Below are 22206 nucleotides of genomic sequence, written 5' to 3' on the forward strand. Positions count from 1 at the left end.
AAACACCTGCAAGTTGTCCTTTGACTTCCATAAGAATCCATCTGTACACACACACACACACACGCACACACACACACACACACACACACATGTGCGCACATGTAATAAATCTATAGACCTGAAAACTCACTCTTCTCAATGATAAATTACTGTCCATTGCTTCCTTCAAACTCCAGAGGCCCAGGCCCCATAGTCAAGTTCTTAGCAATATGGAGCTCTGTGGTTTTCATAACAAGGCCATCCAGGGTTTTCAGAAAAGGCAAACGCCACACTCTGCCTACCAGGCAGTGGGACTGATAATGTGCAGCACAGGGGTTCACATGCTGTTTTCTACCAGGCTTATCAATCCAGCCCTGCTACACTAATGCTCTGTGTGAATAAACTAAATAACCAGTATGACTCTGTCTCTGGAGGCCATAGACTCCTATGTCAGCAGACACAAGTGGAGGCCTGCTTTAAACCCTTTGAACCCTTCTAGATTGAGAAAGCAAGGATTTCCCAAGCCTGGCAGGCTGGCCATGGTAAAGGATGAGGTGGATCCAGGTGACTCTAGTTCTCCAGTGTCTGGGACCCTGGGTGCCGTGTTTACCCTTGATCCTGTACTATGAGAGGAATCCTACCTGTGGAACAATCATCTCTGACTCATGCCTTAGTTGTCTTCTTATTCAGGCTTCATCCATGCATGTCTGTCAGAATTGTTCCTCCCTACACTATATCCTACCCATCTGAGCTATGTAGCCTTTGCCTATTTCAGTAGGTACATTCAAGCTGTGGGAAAGGGGCATGTAGGGGTATAAACTGATGACATGACTTCTCCATGGTATGGTTAAGGTAAAGATTTTTATTGTAGATAGGAGAGGCAGACAGACAGACAGACAGAGACAGAGAGAACATCCAGAGGCATCTAGAAGAATCCAGAGCAGAGAGTGAAAGAAGTAGATTAAACATGGCCAGCAGCCTGAACATGGCCAGGGCTATTTGTGAGACAGGGGAGATGATCAAGGAACAGAGAAAACCTAGTGAAAGAAACAAGAGCAGAACAGAGAGAAAACGTAGCAAGAATAACAGGGTTATAAGGGGAACAAGCAGCTGGAAGGAGAAAACTCCAGCAGATGGAGGGAGTTTAGAAAAAAATAAATAAAGGGGGATGTGAGAAGGACTAGGATGTTAGCATGGACTTTGAACTGTGTAACAGGTACTTGTGATATTGAGGGAGCCCGGAGGCCAGCATGAACTTTGTAGTAGTCCATAACTTTAACCCATACCTTCTGCCAGAGGTAAGGGAAATGACTCTTTTGGCAGATGGAAACCAGTTTCACAAGTTTCTGAAGAATTCTGGCTTTTATCAAAATGTCAGAAATCCTCCTATAGTTCAGGTTGCACTAACTTCTGGATATTTGGGCTGCCTTTCAGAGTTGGGGAATTGGAGTTTCCTTTGGACCTGGCAGTAGGGAAGCAGCTTTGTAGTTCCTAATGACATAGGAGAGGGGAGATGAGAACAGTGATGCAAAGTAGCTGACCTGGCAGAGTATAAGCATTCTTCTCCACACTATATTTCTGTCTATGGCAGTAACATAATTTAGTTCCATGTGTAACCATTGGTACCTGAGTGATGAGTATAACAGCAAGGATCATTAAAATAAAGAGGAAACAAAATATGACTCAGAAGCTGAGAAATCATTCTCCAACACCCCAATCCTTATCTCCTGTGGAATGAAGCCTACTTCATTTCATCCACACCTACAAATATGTCACTCAGTTCCACTGAGCATAAAATCCTGAGACCAAGGGTCCAGGAGAATGTAGGATCACCTATGAGACTGGAGAAGAAAAGAGCAATGTCTCAAAAAAACAAATGGGTGGATCCCAGGCCCACGTCCACACAAGAAACTCACAGAGGTGTGTCATGATGCCTTCTGAGAGACAGGAGTGCTTAGGGTTATAAGTTGTGTAACCCCAGATATCCTTCAGGCCTCAACTTCATCATCTGCTAGAAGTAAATACATTCACTGACATCTGCCTCCTACAAATGTCATGGTCCTTGATATGATTATGAAATTTGCTTCAAGGAAGTTGTCCCAGGAAAAAAGAAGGAACTAGAGGTGGGTTCTGCATCTGAGTCACAGAGCCCTCTGGTGTCACCTAGAAGCCTGTTCCTATGTGTACTGTCAGCTATCTGGGGTCCTGCTTCCCAACCAGAGACAAATTGTGAGCAGACAAGGAAAAAGGGCTTTTACTGGGTTCAAGGTTGCAACACCACAGGAAGCAGCACAGGAATGGGTCTGCTTGTAGATACACTAATAGCCTAAGAAGTCTGCTACACTACCTAAAAAGGGAATATTTGGGCTAATATCAGATATGTGTGAAGGAAGCCTTGTATCTGAGCACCAATTACAGTCACGGAAGCTTGTTTTCAGACCAATCCCAGCTTTGCATTCCAGACTGCCTAAATCACCAGTCACGAAAGTCTCTCTTGTAGGCCTCCAGGGAAACTCCTTCCCCTCTCTCTAGGTGAAAATGCTTTCAGGATCATCTGGAGTTTGAGGTCAGTAGCACAAAGTGTTTTTCAAACAACCCTGGATGAGCTATGCCTACAGAAGCTAGGGCAATTAGCTGTGTGGCCTTGCTGGAGGAAAGATGTCACTGGGTTTGGGCTTTGAGAGTAAAAAGCCTCACCGCTTCTACTTTGCTCTCTCCGCTTCATGCTTGAGGTTTGAAGATGTGAGCTTCCTGCTCCATCAGCCATGTCTCTGTTCTGCCATCATGAGCACTTACCCTCTAGAACTAGAATTGTGTGAGGAGCTGATGAAGTTCTGACTGAATGTGTATTATTGGCATGAGAAGGACTGTTAAAGACCCTAGTGCCTCAAATCCATGGTAAATGGCAAAGCCTTTCCCTAATCCTAGTATGGATGTTGACAGTGTGTAGAGAGTATCAACCACAGCTTCCTCCCCACCATTTGACTGGAACCTGAGACTATTCCCCTACAAAGATCTCATACTGAGGTTTTCTCATCCTCCACCGCATTCAGACTATGTAATGAATGTGCTGAGTTTCCCCGGATGCTGCTGCTGGTGTGTCTCCATCAGAGTGTACAGTCCACCCAATTCCAGATTTTCTGTGTCTGTTGTTTTTACATTCCCCGTCACCCATCAAGTCAATCCCAAAGTCATGCAGGTCAGAGCATAAGCCAAAATAAATTCTTCTTTAAGTTGCTTTGCTCATGGTGTTTGGCCATGGCATTAAAAAATAGTCAATACATATGCTTACAGGCATGCCCAGAGATATACCTCCTTAGGTAGTTGTAGATGCTGTTGACAGCATTACCTGTCATGCTACCTTAACCAGCTTGGAGTCAACCCAGACACACTAGTTGGCAGGATGCACTCTTAGCCTAAAGCAATCCACATTCCCCAGTAGTTTACTTGCTTCCAAACACTCTGTAAGACTACTGCAAACTGCAAGCCCAGATCCAACATTTTCCAGAGGTTCTGGTTAGGGAAATGAAGTAGACCTGCCTCTCACTTGGGGTAAGCAGGTGTTAAATTGTGTTAAAGTTGCTGTTAGTTTAATGGATTTTTAGGTTTCTATTTGTGAGTATTCTTCCTGGTGGTCAGTTTTCTGAAATAAGCAAGGAAACAGAGACTAGGGTAATTTGACTCCCTAATTAGCAGTTGCCTGACTCTCTCTTGCTATCTAAGCTGCCTCGAGCACAGGGACTATCTGTTTAACATCCACCCAGATTATCCTAATGCCTGCACCAGCTGTCTCAAACATTCTACAGAAGTCTTGACACAATTAAGAAAGACCATATCTGAATGCCCTGTCTCCTGAAGACATAGGCCCAGTCAGGGCTATTTGAAAATCTTGGTACCAGCTACTTTGCAATTACAGGCCTGAATTGGCCATTTTCATCTTGGCTCTGTGTGGAACTCTTCCTCTGGTTGGTGGCAAGGTCATGGCATTGGTCAAAAATACAAGCTTTAATGACTGTAATTGGTGATATATACTAAGCCATGATTAACCAAACAAATGTTTGTGATTGGCCCAAATACCACTCTGGGGTTTTGTTTAAGCAGGTTACATTAGGCTTCATTCCTAAATCATCTGGAAGCAATCCTCTGTTGCATTTCTTGGTGTTTTCTTTGTTGACAACAGGTCTAATAATGAACTTCCAGAGTGGCCTTTTCTTGCCTACTTTAAGGGGAGATAGCTATGCTGGAAACATAAAAGAAAGAAAGTCAGAAATTTGGCAGAAGTAAAGACATGGTGGCATCAGAGGGGCCAGCTTGACAGCTAAATAAGCACAACTCCCCCCCTCCCCAGGATTATGACACTAGCTGTATTTTGACAGAATACTCATTTAGCTTGTTAATTGACTTTTAGATGGAGGTTAAATTTTTTGCAGTGAATTAAAAAAAGTGAACAAGAACATTTCAGTGTGTATTGGCTCTTTGTAGTTTCATGAGTATATTTTGAGCTCTTGGGAGTTTCTAATAAGTGCCTCCCTTCCCTGTTAAGCATAAAGCTGTCAGTGGTAACTAGCCAATTGCAAGTGGTGGTCCCAGCCATTCCTCACACACAGAAAGAACAGTGTGCAGAGACTAGGGTAGAATGCTTATCACGCAGCCATTACATCTGAATTCAAACCCCCACAAACCATAATAGCAGAGTAGTAAGCATCTGCAATCCCAGTATTACTATGGTGAGATGGAAGATGAAGACAAAAGAATGCTAGGAAGTTCACAGGACAGCTAGCTTGTTCTATGTAGCAGAAAAACAAGGGGATCCTGTCTTAAACAAGGCAGAATGTGAGGACTGATATCCATGGCTGAAGTTGTCTTCTGACCTCCCTCCACATCTACACCTTGCCATATGCATGCATGCACACACATACACATGTACATTCACACACAAACATATCAATCACATGTACACATATAATTACACACACACACACACACAAACACACACACACACACACACACACACACACACACACACACACAGGAACAATGTGATGACTATCTCTCTGAGCATGGACCCTGAGAAGTCAATGCACCACCTGTCTCCCTGTCTGCATGGACATGTGCTAGTGGTGGCACAAGGAAGAAGGGTTCAGGACAGTAAATGGAGTTGTATAATTGTTATTGGATGCCTCTCAGCAAATGGACGTGAGCCTCTATTGGCAAAGACACTGTACAGCAGCAGGATGTAGCCTGAAAACCACCTTCCTGTGTGTTTGGTTCCCATGCTACAAGAAATTGTTATGCAAGCTGCCAAGGGAGGGAAGCGATTAACGGTACTACCCAGCAACAACACCCATGAAGCACAACAATGTCCAAATATCCATGAAGGGTTCAGAAGAGACACTCCCAAGATGGTGGTAACCAACAGCTGTCTATTTGGACTTTTAAGACCCACTCCACAGGAGGGAAATCATCCCTCATCCTAGAAACCTAGACAACATCCCAGGTCTAGTGAGGTTATGTATCTTAGAAGAGAATTTACAATTGCCACGATGATAGACTGGAATAATTCAAACCGCATTATTAATCTTATCCTTACATAAGTGTGACTAACACCCCTAATCAGAGAACCCTCTGTCTACAGCAAACGGAGACCATCAGAGAAGCCACAACTGGACAGGATGCAGAGAACAATGGCTCATGGGGAGCACAGCCCCAATGCCTACATCTACATCACAGTTCCTGCATCTATGACTCAGGAAAGGCAGGGGAAGAGGGGAGCTGAAAGATTTTAAGAGCCTCAATACCAGGATGTCTGCTGTGAAACAGTCACTCACAGAACTGGCAGCATAAATGAGATGTGAACATTGGCCATATCAACAGACAAGATGATGGAGAGATGGTAAAGTCTCCATGGAAGGAGAGACACTTTGTACTGGGATTTCAGGCCTGGGCTTTATTTTGTTCCCAGACAGAGAACTGTGGGCAGCTAGTGACTACAGAGAGAGGGAGAATTGACCTCTCCCAGGGATGAGCCCTCTCAGTGGTTAGTCAAGGCAAAGGATCAGCCCTGAAATCACATACACACAAACAACTAAAGCAGACTCAGCAAGCCATATTCACACATTTATTCATACATATATGTCTATACGTAGGAAGAATAATTGAAAAGAGGTAATTAATGTGAGAGTAGTGGGGGAAGGCATGGGAGGAGTTGGAAGGAGGGGACTAATAAGAATATAGATAATTGGGACTTAAAATGTCCCTAATAGAACTGGTTTTTTTTTCAGCATGCACACACTCAAACACAATAAATGTAAATTTATTTTGTTTGCATTTTAAAATACATGTAAAACAAGCTGGTTATAGTGGTGCACATCTGAAATCACAGTCCTTGGGAAATGGAAGCAGGTAGATCAGAAATCTAAAGTCATACTCAGCCTTGTCTTCATGAGACCCTTTGTACTGTGACTTCTAGTTGTTTATACAGGCTCCAATCCCTATGCTAAAGCCAGTGGGACTTGTACAGAGCTCTTTGACTCAGCCTACCTCATGGTAGGAATTCAGGACTGTGCATTCAGCATTGTGAGATTAAAAAATAAGCACCTTTACTTTGTGCCTGGTGTGGTTTTTTATGTCATTTCCTGGGATGGAGAGATGCACAGTGGTTAACAGCCCTTGCCATCAAGCCTGTTGACCCATATGATTGCCAATATTCACACAGTGGAAGGAGAGAACCAAAGATATAGGTTATCCTCTGCCATCCACATGTGTGTACCCTATCACTATATATATATTATATACACATATACATAATACAGATTGTTAGGTCTCAAACAGGGGACAAAAGGATGAGGTAACAACATGTGAAATTGGAGAATGACTGCCAGGTTCTCCCTGCATCTCCCAGTCCCTACCTGTTACAGGGCCCTCTGACTGGCATATCCCTCTCTTACCCTAACCTTCTCGAGCCCAGAGCCTGGGCTGCTCTGATCCCAGCTGCCCTTCCCTTTATACATAACTCAGCCATTTTGTTCACTTGGTCTTTATTTTGTCTATTCTCTTGGCTGGTCTCTGGGTCCAGGCTTCACCACTTGTTCAACAGTTCCTCACCCCTCCTTCCCTCTCCTCACATGGCTCAGGCTCATGTCCACTCTGGACTCTCTGAGATGTCCCTGCCCATGGCTGTGTTCTCCTTTCTCTACAATAAACCTGCTCCCCTACCATACCTAGGAGCATTCATGTACTTACTTTTTATTTTTCTCCCTTTTTTTTCATTCTACTGGTGCTGAAACCTGGGACCAGTCACATACTTTCCATTTTGTGTCCTTTTCATTCAGAAAGAAAATAAATAAGATTAAAAGTAAATAAATGTTTAATTTACCTAATAATCAGCAAGTTGGACATCCTTACATGCTAATTGAACATTAGAAATCCTTGGATGAGCTGCTGCCAAACGCCATGTCTGGGTTTGTGGTCCTACTGCAGCTGGGATCTGTATTGAAATCTGTGGCCCATGTCACCTCAGGGGGACACAGGAACCATGCACGATGAAATCTGAGGCAATGTTTAGAAGGCCCTGCCATTCTCTGGTGCTGCCCCTCACTGGAATTACAGCAAGAGAGCTGGCCTCCATACTCATGGGAGAGATGCAATAGCACTTGGGAGAGATGGCCCCACCCCTCACCACAAGCAAGGGAGAACTACCCTGCTGGCATGGTCATAGGGGAGCAGGCTCCACCCCTCCCCCAAAGGGGACAGCCCCAGTGGCCAGAACTGACCCGTTCAACTACCACCCAGGACCACAACCAGGCCTGGGGTTGGCCCACACTACCATCTGTACCATCCAGGACCTGTTAGAGAAGGTGAAGTCACTGATCTTGGGAAACTATACCCGCAGAATCTCCATGACTTGGGGTGGTCACAAGATATCCTAGAGGAGTTTCAGTGAGGGTCTAGTGATGACGGTGTACCAGAAACTTGAGGACATGAACCAGACCAATGACTCATTGCAAATGAACATTTGCAAGTAAAGCTGATTGGACAAAAAAGTTTACTGTGTGAAACACTGAAGCTCCCAATACCACCAGGATGAATAAAGAGATATTGCAGAGCTGGGAGAAGTGGAGCTACAAAGAGGGGCCATTTAATTTGTTTGTTTTGTTTTTTCTTTTTGTTTTTCTTTGTTGTTGTTGTTTGCTTCTTTTGTTTTGGATTAGTTTGATGTTTTAACATTTCCTTTTGGGGGCACTGCAGGGGTGATGGGAGGATATGGAAAGACTGAGAGGTGAGCTTAATTAGGGTACATGATGTCAAATTCCCAAATATTCAATAAAGAAATTATGTTAAATAAAATAAGTAAAATCGTAAGGAAGGAAAGAAAGAAAAATATTTGCATGGATTCTATCAGTCCATTTCTTTATTTGAGTTGGCTTTAGTTGGCTTTCTGCTTCTGCAATAAAACACAGGAACTAAAGCAAACTGGGGAGGAAAAGGTTTATTTCCTCTCAGAGCTACAGTCTATCATTGAGAGGAGTCAGGGTAGGAACTGGAGGCAGGAACTGGGGCAGAGGCTGTGTAGAGATGTTGCTTACCGGCTTGCTCCTCTTGGCTTCTTCAGCCTGCTTTCTAATACACTCCAGGATGACCTGCTCTGGGGTGGCTCCACCCACAGTGGGAGGGACCCTTCCATATCAATCATTAATCAAGAAAACGCTCCTCAGAATGGCTTACAGGATGGAGCCATTATTCAATGGATATTCCATCATTCCAGATGTGTCTAGCCTGTTTATATTTGAGAAAAAAACTTGTCATAACAGACACCTTGCCCACTGGAAAAAGAAAACAAAAATCAAAACAATTTAAAAAGAAACAAAAAAAAGTTCTCTCAGAGTCTATCATGGGTATGAAATCCCAGGTATGGCCAGAACCAGCTCTGTCTGGATAAATACTATCTGCCTGGAGAGTTTCAATATCCCTCTTGCACATCTGTGGTAAAACATGATCAGGGTGAGGATGAAAACACCTTGATGGAGGACAGGAGAATTTATGGGTCAATGTAAACATATTATTCCACTTGACAAACTTCCATGATATAAAAGGCTACTGATGCTCACTCAGTGAAGTCCCCCCATAGAAGGAGACCCTATCATTTTCTTTATATGGCATTTTTTGATAACTGTCATACATACCATACTAATACAGAAGACACATGAAGAAAGTGAGAATCTACTTATTTCAAATACAGGTTCTTAGGGAAGAAAGATGTAACAACATGTGGGTGGAAGACAAAAATGCATGTGCAAGTGGATCCTAGTAAAGGTGGACACACTGGGGCTCCTGCACAATCTTTAGATTGAGGTGGAGGGGGTCCCAGGAGGAGCACTGCTAAGTCCTGGCAGATTCTTACTTCACCAGATCTGTTCTCTCCTCTTCCTGAACCATCTCTGCAATGAGAGGGAAGAGGGATTTGTTCAGTAGGGTAATCAGAATATAAACAGAAAAAACATCGTGTGACATTAGCTGCTCTCTATAATTTAGGTTGCACAGAAGATCCTGCTGTCTCACTACTCTAATGCTGTGTGGGGCTGAGGGGCTGGAACAGAGTCCAGTGCTTACCTAGAATGTGGGAGGCCCTGGTTTCCACCCCAGTACTGCAGAACAGTCCCTGGACTAATGTCCAAATGTTGCATGCCCTTCCCCCTCCCCACAGTAATTCACTATCGAGGAAGTCAGCAGGATTTTCAGGCAGATGCACCAGCATGCTTCAGATAATTACAAAGCTGGGTGTCCTTATCTGTGTGACCTCTCCAGATGCTTCAAAACAGCAGAGGGCCCGGGCATTTTGACTCTGCTTTTCCCATTCCCATCAGTCTCTGTTTAACCAAGCTTACATCAACATTATCAGTGCTGGGTTCTGCCTGTCAACTAGCCACACACCCAAACTTCTCCTGTAAGGATGGAATCTATGTTTAGTTTTCAGTATTTCAAACACTTTAGGATCATGGAACCCCTAGTTACACTAATTTGAATCCTTTATATGTCATAACCCCAGGACTACTCCACAGAGAAACCCCACCCAAAGGATACCAGATTAAAGGACTTGAATGCATGTGTACATATACATATATGTATATATACGTATGTATTATTAATACTGAAAGTAAAAAAGACATAAAAATGCAAAAACATGACTTTCACCAAGGTATTGTGGAGGAAAGAGTCTATAATAGATTTGTGGGAGAGCACAGCCAGAGGCAGGGACATCTGGGATAGTCCAGAATGGATGTAACCAGACTGAGCCATGTGAGGAGAGGAGAAGGGACGGGGGACGGGAGGCAGGATACAGAACAAAAGGGAGCCAGGAGTAGAGAGACCCAGATGGCTGTAGCAGGCCAGGGCCTAGAAATGCGAGTAGCTGACGTAGATAATATGTCTTAGTGACAAGAATTTCCATCCAGGGCATCCCAAGTGGAGTGGGAAACTTGTCAGAGAGAAAACTGTTCCAAATCACAGAGGAAAGGAGTCCCTTGTCCTTGTGATTGGAGCAGAGTGGGGTGAGAGGAACTTCCTGGCACACAGGTGGGGCTTTTGTGGTAACAGTAAACAAAGCAGGCAGCTTGGGGTGACATTTATCCAGTAGATAAGGACAGAGGAGAGAGCAGGAGAAAAGGGAGATGTCCATGTGGGTGTAGCAGGCCAGAGGAGCAGCAGGCTGAGGGTCAGAGGAACACGTCTAGAGTGTGGAGGTGCCCACATGGAGGGCATAGCAGGCCGAAGAGCAGAGAGATGAGAGCAGCAGGTAGAAAGCAGATAGAGGGAAGCAGCAGCTGAGGAATAAGACTCAAGGGTTTGGAATCAAGTGTTGTGGGTGGCAGAAGCCGGCAGAAACAAATGATCCCCACAAACCTTAGGGGAGTCAGATTAGCTGCTAGGCTAGGAATGGCCGAGTTCCCCAGAAGGGAGCCCATTTATGCCATTCCGGGGTTTCAGCACCAGATAAATGAAAAAATAAGTAAATAAAAAAGGAAAGGAACATGACTGGTTCAGGGTTTCAGAACCAGAAGAATGAAACAAGAAATAAGGAGGAAAGGAATATGTCCGACCCTGGGTTTCAGCAACTGAAGAATGAAAAAAGAAATAAGGAGGAAAGCAATATGACTGGTCCAAGATATGATGTAGAAGGTTTCTTTTAGATATGTGGGAGAGCATAGGTATGATGGAGAAGGATTCTTATAGATACATGGGAGAGCATAGGTATGATGGAGAAGGATTCTTATAGATACGTGGAAGAGCATAGGTATGATGGAGAAGGATTCTTATAGATACATGGGAGAGCATAGGTATGATGGAGAAGGATTCTTATAGATACATGGGAGAGCATAGGTATGATGGAGAAGGATTCTTATAGATACATGGGAGAGCATAGGTATGATGGAGAAGGATTCTTATAGATACATGGGAGAGCATAGGCAGAGGTAGGGACATCTGGGGGAGTCCAGACTGGACATGACCACAGAGCTGTCCCATAGGGATAGTCAGGAAGGTAATGGAGTGGGGAGAGAGGGGAAACAGGTGCAGCATCCAGGAGACCCAAAGAGAGTAGATGAAAGGCCTGGACACCGATATTGTTTCATTTTACAAGGAACAGTAGCTGGGGAAGGGCAGCCAGGCCCCTGGGCTGGACAAGTTTAGGATGAGGGTGGGGCATGCCAGCCATGATGGCCCTGTAACTGGTAGGGACAGACCTTGGGTGCAGGGAGAACCTGGTGGCCATGTCCACTTTGATATGTTAAACAGGCACCTTAGCCATGTGTCCCAGGTATGAAACCTGAAAATACAACTCTTAACATATATCATGTGTACACATTTTGTAAGTTACAACACATATACTCACAGTTTCTGGACAGGATACTGTATGTGTAATACATATGTGTGTAAGGAATGAAAATTGCTTTGTACTAATCCATGTTTCATTGAGCTCCATTTGAAATGTGCCCCTTCTGCCTAGTGAGGCTTCTGGTTTTATTTTCTCCCCACAAAGACCACAAAGCCTGAAAATTACTCTGAGGTGGCTGCAGAGATTGCTCAAGGATTAAGAGCATTTCGTGATCCTGAGGACCTGAGTTCAGTTCCCAGCTCCCATGTCTGGTGGCTCATAATCATTTGTAACTCCAGCTATGGGGCATCCCATATCCTCTTCTGGCTTCCATAGGTACTCACGAATATGTCACACACACACACACACACACACACACACACACACACACACACTTTAAAGTACTGGGAAGCATGGTGAGGTCAAAAGAACACCACAACTTCAATGGCAGGACAGACATAGCCAAGACCTGAGAGAAGTTCTCCAATGGCTGGGTTGTCAAATGACATTTTGTGGGTTACTCACTTGCACTTTGGCTTCAGTCACGCCCATCCATCTTGCCAGCTATTTTCTGAGAGCAAAAACGGCAGAGGTTCAGTATATGACACACCAGATGAAATAAAGCATACAAAGGACTCGGTATTTATTAATATACTTGTCTCAGTCCCCTACCTTCTCAGACAGTCAGTTTCTATAGGTGATTTTAATGCATCAGAAAGGTGCTATCCATAGTCAAATCCTAAGCACATAGCTAATAAGCTAATTTACAAACACCAATAGAGACAGCAAATACCTCAAATAGATGCTCCAACCACTGCATATGTGGAGCATAAAACTGCCTCAAAACATTACTTAATACAAAACAAGAGTTACAAAAACAAATGCACACAAGAAAATCCCATGTGAGGGCCTTGGCCATGGTGGAAAGACAAACAAAAATAAAAAAGGATGGATTCTTGGAAATTACCTGAGGATTCCTAAGTTCAGTTAACACATAAGGATGTCCAACAAGCTGATCATCAGGAAAATGGCTTGTTACATTCACTTCATGTAGTGAGTGACTGTGTGTGTATGTGTGTGTGTGTGTGTGTGTGTGTGTGTGTGTGTGTGTGTGTGTCTGCATCTTAGATCACAGTGTACATGGGGAATCAGAGCATGGCTTCCAGGATTGGCTCTCTGGGTCTCAGCTGAGCATGAGCCTTTACCTGCTGAGCCACCTTCCGGGTCCAGGAATGAAATGGTACAATCACATCAGACAGAAAATGAATGTCCTAAAAGCTCTCATTATTGTCTACACAGTCCTGGATTCCCAGCATGAGGGAGATTTAAAAAGAGCTTTCCTGAAAGTTAGAGGCCATTCTGGGCTACAGAGTGAGACCCTGCATAAGAAAATCAGAAGACAAGAAAACAAAATAAAAAACAAAACCCAGGCCTAAACCACCAGCAAAAGGGGTCTCTTGGGGATTGGCCTGGCTTTAGTCACATAACTGAGGATGTCCTTGAAAGTGTGACCTACCTTCCTTCTTCAAGTAGTGGGGCTACAGACACAGCTGGTTTGATAAACAAAGTTTATTTTCTGAATGTTGAGAAGTTTTCTCTGTAGCTCAGGCCTTCCAGGGACTGACCACTGTCATCCAGGCTTGGCCTTCTCAGTGCTGGGATTACATGCAGAAGCCACCATGCCCAACACTGAAGCTTATCTGTATGGACAACTTTTTTGAATAGGGCACAGAAATTTTCAGAAAATGCCAAAAAGAACGATTAAGAGAACTGTGTCCATGTGTTTATAGTTAGTAAACACAAAGCCAAAATATACACGATGTACAAATGTATCAACATTTTAAACAAAGGCAGAGTGGTACCCTGTATTACTCCAACCACAGCTCAGGCTTCCTAGGCCTGTCCTAACAGGATCTTACCTAGATCAACAGACACTGGCCAAACATTTCTACTTGTTCCACCTAAATACTACATGAGAACAGCTCCACTCCCTTTTGGAAGCCTAGGACAGCAAGGCAGGGGTCTTGCAGGCTGGAATGTGTGGGTGGCTTTAGTTCTGGAGGGCAAAATGGAGGCAGACAAAATGGCTCAGCAGATGAACATGCCTGCCAGCCAGCCTGAGGAGATGATTTTGAGCCCAGGACTCACATCTGGGAAGGAGAGAACCAAGTGCTTCCAGCTGTCCTCTGACCTCCAAATGTGAGACACAGCTCCTCTCGTCCCCCCCGCCCCACACACTCATGCCAAGACAAAATCAAACTTCAAAATGTAATCTGAACTTTTCAGTAAATAAAAACAAGAAGGACAGCTGCCAGCAAGCCAGAGGCCTCTCTGTACCAGCTTGTTCCCTATGAAGGGACTTGAAGCCACACAAGGTGCTTACCCTTCTTCAGCACTGGATCGTGATTTCTCTGGAAAAGGTGTTCCAACTCCTGCAGCTGTAGCCCTGTCACAGAGGCAGCTGCAGGACCCCAGTGCTGGCACAGGCTGCATTTTGGGCATGGTAACTGGAATGGACTGTGCACTGGGCGTCAGAACTGACACAGGCTGGACATGGGGTCCTGTAATGGCACAGGCTGCTCATTGGGTGACACTGTACTTGGCATAGACTGAACACTGGGTACTGTAATTGGTATGGCTGTACACAACCCACCTGGAATGGCATAGGGTGTGCAATAGGAACTGCCATAGGTGGTGTGCTAGATAACTTAACTGGCATATGCTGTACATTGGACATAGTAACTGGCATGGGACAGACATGGGGAACAGAAACAGGCATAGGCTGTATCTGGGCCTCAGTGATTGACACAGGCAGTACCTGGGGCACAGTAACAGACATATGCTATACCCGAGACTCAGTGATTGGCATAGGCAGTAACTGGGGCAAATTAACAGGCATATGATGTACCCGAGGCTCAGTGATTGGCATAGGCAGTACCTGGGGCACAGTAACAGGTATAGGGTCTGTACACTGGGCACAGTGATTGGCATAGGCTGTACTTGGGGCACAGTAACAGACATAGGCTGTACTTGGGACACAGTAACAGTCACAGGCTGTACTTGAGGCACAGTAACAGGCATAGGCTGTACGTGGGGCACAGTAACAGGTATAGGGTCCTTACATTGGGCACAGTAACAGACATAGACTGTACTTGAGGCACAGTAACAGGCATAGGCTGTACCTGGAGCATAGTAACAGGCAGAGGCTATACACCAGGCACTGTTACTGACATACACTGTACTCGGGGAACCAGATGTGACATATGCTGTACACAGATCACAAAGCTGCACAGCCTCAGTGCCCCCTATGCTCTCAGGAACTGGCTTCTGAGGTGGACGCTCATTCTCCTGGCTATTGGGACTGGCACTCTCTCGGTCATCCACGAGGCCCGAAGGTACAGCAGCAGAAGGACCTTCTCCAGTCTTCCCTGTTTTTCTGTTCTACTCCTCTCCATTCTGCTGTTGGGGCTCCCGACGCAGGGTGGTCCCTTCCACTCTCTTCCTCGTTTCTTCCCTCTTCATATGGGGAGAGCATCGGTGTCTCAGCACCTGAGAGGGAAACAGAAAGAAGAGGCAACAGGTCCCAGGGTGGTGCAAAGTCGCTATGACATCCAGGATGTGAAGTCCACAGTGCCCCATGCTTTTCCAGTCACTTCTGAGGGAGAGCATCCCCTCATGGACATGGCAAACCCACCACTCCTAGCATGCACTGACCTTTCCATTTTTCCTGGTCAGGTCCCTCAAGAGGCAGGTGTTTGATGTTTCTATGCTCCATGACAGGAATGCTGTCAAAGTCACTTGAGGTTTGCCTTCCTTTGTGTCTCTTCACATTCTGAGGGGGAGACCCCTATAGTTCTGGCAGAACTACTCCACTAGGAAGGGTTCTTTCTCTTCTGGACCTAAGGATCTGACATTGAGGTTATCTTAACCAATCAGAAGCCTTCGTTCCTGGCTTCCTGGGATGACTGACAATTGCTATAGACTGAGCCTCTGAGGTCCAAAACTAACAGCAGTTTGGAGCTTCAGTAAGCAGAGTCCAAATAAACACCAAATACCCCAGGGAAGTCATAGAAACCGAGCCCCGTGATTTCAGGAGGAAGTTGTGTATGGATTTGAGATATCTGAGTGAAGGGATGTTTACAAAATGTCCTCAACGAACAGCAGAAAGTCTTTTCTCTTAAAGTGTCGATGAAATCGCTTACCCTTAGACACAGATGCCAGCCAGTCATGTGTAGTCAGCCAATAGAAACACAGACCCCTTTTCACACATTTACCTGGTCTCCCCACAGTCTCTGTCCATGTTTTATGAAGGTGCCCTCTCACAGACACACGGTCGCTTGCACAGCAATGTAAGCCACTGAAAAGTGGAGCCTCTTGTAATGGATAGGAAGTCCAGTCAGAACCTGAGCCAGACATGTGGTCACCTAGAGCATGCCTCCACAGGATCTGGCCCTGTAGCTGGATACAAATTTTGTGTAGCAGTTTCCTCCAAGATAAGACATTCCATTTGGAGGAAAGCTCCTGAAGACATAAGACATTCCAAATGGAGATGAAACATTTCATAATGAGGGAGAGATGTTTAAGTCACAGGAAGTAAAAAGCTGGATAGCTCCAACTGGGCTTAGTAGATGTTTGTTCCCAGTTTCTCCCATCTCCCTAGGAAGAGAGTCAACAGCACATCTCACTTCCACATAACTGGGGAGCACAGAATGAGAATCCACAGGCAGCTGAGGCACAGGATGCCAACCACAGGTTCGGTTCATGGAGCATCAGCCCCAGTGAGAAGACTGAAGCCACTGGATGTGGCAGCCAGGAACTGGAGCATGTCAGCAGACAATACTCTGTACCAGGAAGACTGGTGGCAAGGGCCCGTATGGAACTCAAGAAAGTCAACTCTTGCTGGAACATCCTATGTGGAGCCCTCAGGACACTTCCTCCTGATGCCTCCAGGGCCCCAGTGAACCCATTACTCTCTCTCTCTCTCTCTCTCTCTCTCTCTCTCTCTCTCTCTCTCTCTCTCTCTCTCTCTCTCTCTTTCTGCTTCTCCAAGTATGGTCCCCACCATGAGCCCTCAGGGATTATCCTAAGATAAAGATGATTGCAAAATACCATCCAGAAGTCAGTTAGGACCAGGGGCTGTGGTGGTAGTAGCAGCTGCAGCAGTCTGTATGTGTGGAGGACTGGGGGGGGGGTCAGGAAGGAGGAAGGGATCTCACTGGTGTAGGAACTCTTCTTCCTACAGAGAAACAGTGGAAGCCAGAAGCAGCCAGGAACTCAGGCTCCCTGGAGACAATCTGAGGACCCTGGAAACCACTGATTTCACTCCACCCTTACAAGACTGAGACCTGTTTTCAGACTATTCCAAAACCCCATGGGACTGTAGGATGTGCACTGAGCTCAATGGGGCCTACACAGCCTGGGGGTAGGGGCTGTGCTCAGACTTCATTCCTCCTTCTAGAGTCCCTTCCTGCTCTTCCTGACCAAAGTCAAACGGGATCCAAGGCTGCTGGGCCTGTCAGCTTGCACATCACCACGTACATCACATCTTCTGAACAGCTCAGGATGGATTTACTTTGCAGTAGCTGATGGTCAGAACAGAGACCCACAGTTGGTCATTGTTCAGTGGCACACAAGAGAAGGTGGAGCACTCAGGTCTAAATGGGACATCTCTGTCATTCCCCTTGCTCACAGGCACAGGGACCATGAGGATGACTGGTGGACGATTCTTAAAGCCAGGGGAACTAGTTATCTGTACTGAAATGTTATGTGCTAGACCGGAAAAGGGGAGAACTCAGGTTCAGGGCCACAGATGCAGCCCTAGTGAAATTCTGATACCTGTTTCTACATCAAGGGCTCTAAAATCAGTGTGCTGGGAGACATCCTAGAGACTCAAAAGCAAAGTACCTGCAGCAGGCAAGGTCCCTGGAGCACTCACATTCCCAGAGACCAAAAATAGACTATTCATTGCAAGGGCAGGAGAGCATGGTGTTGGGACAATACCATGCAGTACGTTTGGGGCTGTACACCTAGGCCATAGCTCTCCATCTGTCCAAGATGGAATTTGTTTATTTGGACCTGAAGCTTCACATAGGCAAAGAAGCAGTACAACTTTTCTATACACTGAGTGACTGTTCCAGAACATTGCTAGGGACTCAACCTTGTTTACAAGTTAGAGCTGCTATGAAGCAAAGGTCCCCGAAATCTTGAGTACTGAGGGTTCTCCAAGGCAGGTGACAAAATGCAGAGAGAAGACATATTAGTCAAGATCTCTGAGCAGGCTAGGGTGAGACCATATGCTCCCTGAGTTGGAATGGAAGAATTGAGACGGAAACCTTCCTCTGGCCTGGATGGATGGATTCTCCTCTCCCTCTCAAGCATCAGGACTCTGTTCAGTGTGGCTCCTAGTATCTTGGACGCCCAGATAGGATGCAAGACACACATCATGTACCCCTTCCTCCTACTGCCAAAGTTTTAAGCTGAGTCCATTTTGAGATTTAGTGGAGTGTGGGTGGGAACAGCCATGACTAGATACACAGTGTCCTCTGCTGGAGAATTGCCCCACCTGCCCTTACAAATAATTGTTCCACAGAGGTGGAGTGAGTTTACAAGGCCATGATGAGGGGGCAGAGAACCATGTGGGGTCAGCATGAAGCAGCATAGCACATGGAAATCTTCATCCCTCGGCATGGCACAGTGACCACAGCTTGCCAGTATCACCTCCTGCCATAAATGCCATTTCTGGAATAGGCTACTATGGTTCAAATACTTATACCCACATTTTAGTAACCTCAAAAACAATGGAATCAACATACTTAGAATCCACCTCTTTATTGATGAGATAATTGCAGGGAAGAAAAGGATGTCATGGCCAGCATGGGTGGCCGAGACATTGGGGGCAGGGCCAGGTTCCAGGTCATCTGGCTTTGGAAAGAGGTGGCACACATGAGCTGCTCCAAAATCTTCAGGGATCGTTGTTCTGGGGACCAGGTGGTGCATCGATCAGCCCCACCATTCTATTGCTTCTCCTGAAAATGGCTCTCCTGTTCCTAAACCATTCCTACAAGCAGAAGAAAGGGTTGCTTTAGTACACTGTACTGTACCACCACTAAAGAACACATCCTTTAACCATGTATACTGGCTCAATTGTACTAGCATTTTAGAACATATATGGAACCCATCCCTGGGCCAGTGTGTGCTAGGTATGTGCTCCAGGACAGAGCTACTCCCCTAGCAAAGCACCACATTTCTGTTTGCCCAGAAACTGTTTATCGATCTAACCCCAAGAACGGTTGAAGACTTACCTCAAGTGTGTACTGATTGTTCAGAATGCTGGAAGCAACAGGTTTCATTCTCATTGAAACAGTCAAAACACCCTCATGAAGCCCCTGAGGACATGTACTCCCACACCCAGTCCTTCTGCTATGGAACAGACACAGAATATTGTCTATTCACTCCATCAATTGATATTTTTAATGCATTCTTTCAGGAAAGGATGCAGATCCAGCTCATGGGTTGTTCCTGGTCCTTGCTGTGTGTTGAAAAGTATCAAAAACAGTTCTCTTGGAACCCCGGAGTACTATCTCAAGGCCCAAAGCTGTCTGTAAAAGGCTCCATGGTGATAGCCTTTTGTGAGTATCCAGAATACACATTTTATGAGACAAAGGGTACTTCTTCCTGCTCTATGCTTCCTCCCTAGCCTCTAAGCATACTGTGTATAGGACTTTTCCCTTGTAGGCATGTGGTCTGGAAAAGTCAGGGCTGATTGTAATGGTGAGCAGAGTTCACATACATAACCAACAAAAGACTGGTAAAAGGGTTATGGGCCTTTTGAGGTTCCTGGTCCCAGTATTGATTCAGAACTAAGCCAGGCATGGGACATTTACAGACTAGATCAAGAAGTCTGAGAAAAGGTTTTCTGAGACACGCAGAGTGAAAGAGTTGAAGGTGGGCAAGAACATGGTCTCTTCACTTAAGTGAGGCACTCGGGCTGCACAGCCTTCAGAAGGTCATGGAGAACACACTATGTTCACCAAGGGACACACAAAGCACCTTGGCAACTTATGTTTTCAGGTGTCTAGGTTGGCATTTCCTGCCTGAGAAAATGGAGGTCTTTCGTCATCTTGAGCCTAGCCTGGCTGTGGACTCGTCTGGAATTCTTGGGATACAACTTCAGGGTCCTAATCTGCTGCTACCCTTCTTTTCTAGACAACAACATCACAAGTTGTGGAACCCTTCCAAAATATTATTTTTTTTTAGAATACTGACCAGCACATCTGCTTCCGGCACACCCATCCATCTTGCAAGATCCTTCCTGAAGTGAAAAGATTCCAACATTTAGGCTTTGTGGTGGAAATAAACTGTATAAGGCATGTCCTGTTTGCTTTTAAATGTTTGTATCCACACTTGTGTGTACACATGTGTACACACACACACACACACACACACACACACACACACTATTCCTCACACGTACTTTGAGACTTACTTTAGTAACAGGTTTCTTTCAGGGACCAAAATTAAGGGTAACCTCCAAACACAGGTACCTTGTTGATGTACTTAAAATGTAAAACTTCATTAAGAGAACTTCCACGATGAAAAGTGTTAGACAAATTTTAATCTGAGGTGGAATCCTTCCTGCATTTTCTCAGCCACACCTCAGGCTTCTTTCTCATACTTACAGAGACTCATTTAGAACAAGCATTTTCTAAATTTCTCACTCACGTGCCACTTAAACAGGCAACAAAGCACACTCTTTCCAGTTGGACTAGGGCCCATCCCCCTACTCCAGAATCCAATTTCTGCTGGAGGGTCCAGACACGGTCGCTTTGTTTCTAGAGGAAATCGGGGTTCAGGGAGCACCAAAGGACAGCCTGGATGCGCTGCCTGAAAACCAGGCGCCTAGCAGGGCGTTCTGCTTACCTTGCTCGCAAGCTCGGGTAGGGAGTCTCTTTGAAAAGACGCTCCAGGTCCTGCAGCTGAGACTGGGTGAATCTGGTGCGTCTCTGGAAAGGCTGCCTGTCCCCAGCCTGGAGACTCTTGGTGCCCTCAGGCATTGCTGCCTCTTGCTGAGGCTGCTGTTGAACACTGCCGCCATGGCCACCTTCGGCCTGGATCCCCTTTTCCATGGGGCCAGAACTACCATCGCCAGAATGACCTCCTTCCATTTCTTCTTCTTCGTTTTCTCCCGCCTCTACCACTCCTGTGGCTTCCTGAGTAAGACCGGACTGAGCAAGCTCTTCTTGAGCAGGCTTGCTTGGGGCAAGTGCGCCCAGAGCAAGTTCGCCCTGATCAAGCTCACCCTGAGCAAGCACACCCTGAGCGAGCTCACCCTGAGCAAGCTCACTCTGTACAAGCCCTTTCTTTCCTCCTTCCTCTTCAGCCTTCGGGACTATTTCATTCTCACCTGCGAGAGAGAAAAACACAAAGATAAAAATCTGAGCATCTTGGCCGATGGATCATTGGAAAGCCTGGAGAGGGGTCAGATGCAGAGCGGGGTACTTAAAGCGCCTGGCCACTGTCCTTTGCACCAAATTTGCTTCCCGGACTTCGCCCAAGTACAATCAGAACGATTTTACTGACCATGCTGTTGTTCCTGGTCTTCATCAGCTCCTGGACTCAGCATCTTGTTGAAACTGTGGCAGCAGCCCTGAGGAGTCTCCATGCCGGGAATCTTTTGATCGGACCGAGTTCCAAAGCTGAAAAGCCACGTCCTCACTGTCTGGCGCCAGACTTACAGCTCTGACGCTTGACCCGGAAGGCTTGTCTTCTGGAGACTCTACGTAATTACAATGTGTCCAATCACACATTCTGGCCTGCACAGGCTCAGTGACTGTGGGCTTGTCCTCTGAGGTGCCTAGCCTGAAGCACTTTAGGGCTACAAAGAGCAGGGAGTACTTTAAAAACTGCAGTGAGTGTGTGTGCAGTGGGGGTGCAGAACCTGTGGCTCTGGTTTGCTGCTTAGCTGACACCTCTAGTTTTCAAATTCAGTCACAGGGAGTAACACAAAAACCTTCTCAAACTCAGCAGGCCCTTGATCCCAGCTAAATCACTTTATTAATTTATGCAAATGTCCTTCAAACAAAATGCCCCAATCTTGGTTGTGCTGCCTTGAAGAGCCTTATATGATGGCAAATATGTGGGTAGGCCAGGGCAAGATCCTCCTGAGAGACTGTGCTCCCAACAGGGCTGAATTCCACCAGTGTTCACAAGCTCATTCTGATGGAGACCATTCTCTACCTAGCTGTGCTTGACCAAGGTCCTAGGGTGACCCAGATACCTGAGGGCATCAAAGATCAACCCTGGGTACTGGCTCCCAACCTGTCTCACAGCTGTGAAGGTGAAAGGCAGGAGGAGTAAGC

At 45.8% G+C, this 22206-nt stretch overlaps 1 protein-coding gene across 1 annotated transcript; it reads right to left on the reverse strand.

Moving 5' to 3' along the window:
• Positions 1-18769: 18769 nt before the first annotated feature.
• On the reverse strand, positions 18770-21509 carry LOC131900177 (rhox homeobox family member 2-like). Its single transcript, XM_059251539.1, has 4 exons — positions 21428-21509; positions 20768-21251; positions 20114-20159; positions 18770-18905 (listed from the first exon to the last, which is right to left on the reverse strand). Exons 1-4 carry the CDS (start codon positions 21507-21509, stop codon positions 18810-18812), a joined length of 708 nt encoding a protein of 235 aa, XP_059107522.1. The 3' UTR covers positions 18770-18809.
• Positions 21510-22206: the final 697 nt, after the last annotated feature.

Source organism: Peromyscus eremicus, chromosome X, assembly GCF_949786415.1.
Source record: "Peromyscus eremicus chromosome X, PerEre_H2_v1, whole genome shotgun sequence".
Classification (NCBI taxonomy): Eukaryota; Metazoa; Chordata; class Mammalia; order Rodentia; family Cricetidae; genus Peromyscus; species Peromyscus eremicus.

Excerpts from the sequence above, each read along its gene's own strand:
- LOC131900177 (XM_059251539.1), bottom strand. The coding sequence starts at position 21,509 with ATGGAGACTCCTCAGGGCTGCTGCCACAGTTTCAACAAGATGCTGAGT. Across the intron at positions 20,160-20,767 it reads TACCCGAGCTTGCGAGCAAG|GAAGGATCTTGCAAGATGGA; the intron begins GTAAGCAGAACG and ends TTTTCACTTCAG. Across the intron at positions 18,906-20,113 it reads TGCCGGAAGCAGATGTGCTG|GAATGGTTTAGGAACAGGAG; the intron begins GTCAGTATTCTA and ends TTCTGCTTGTAG.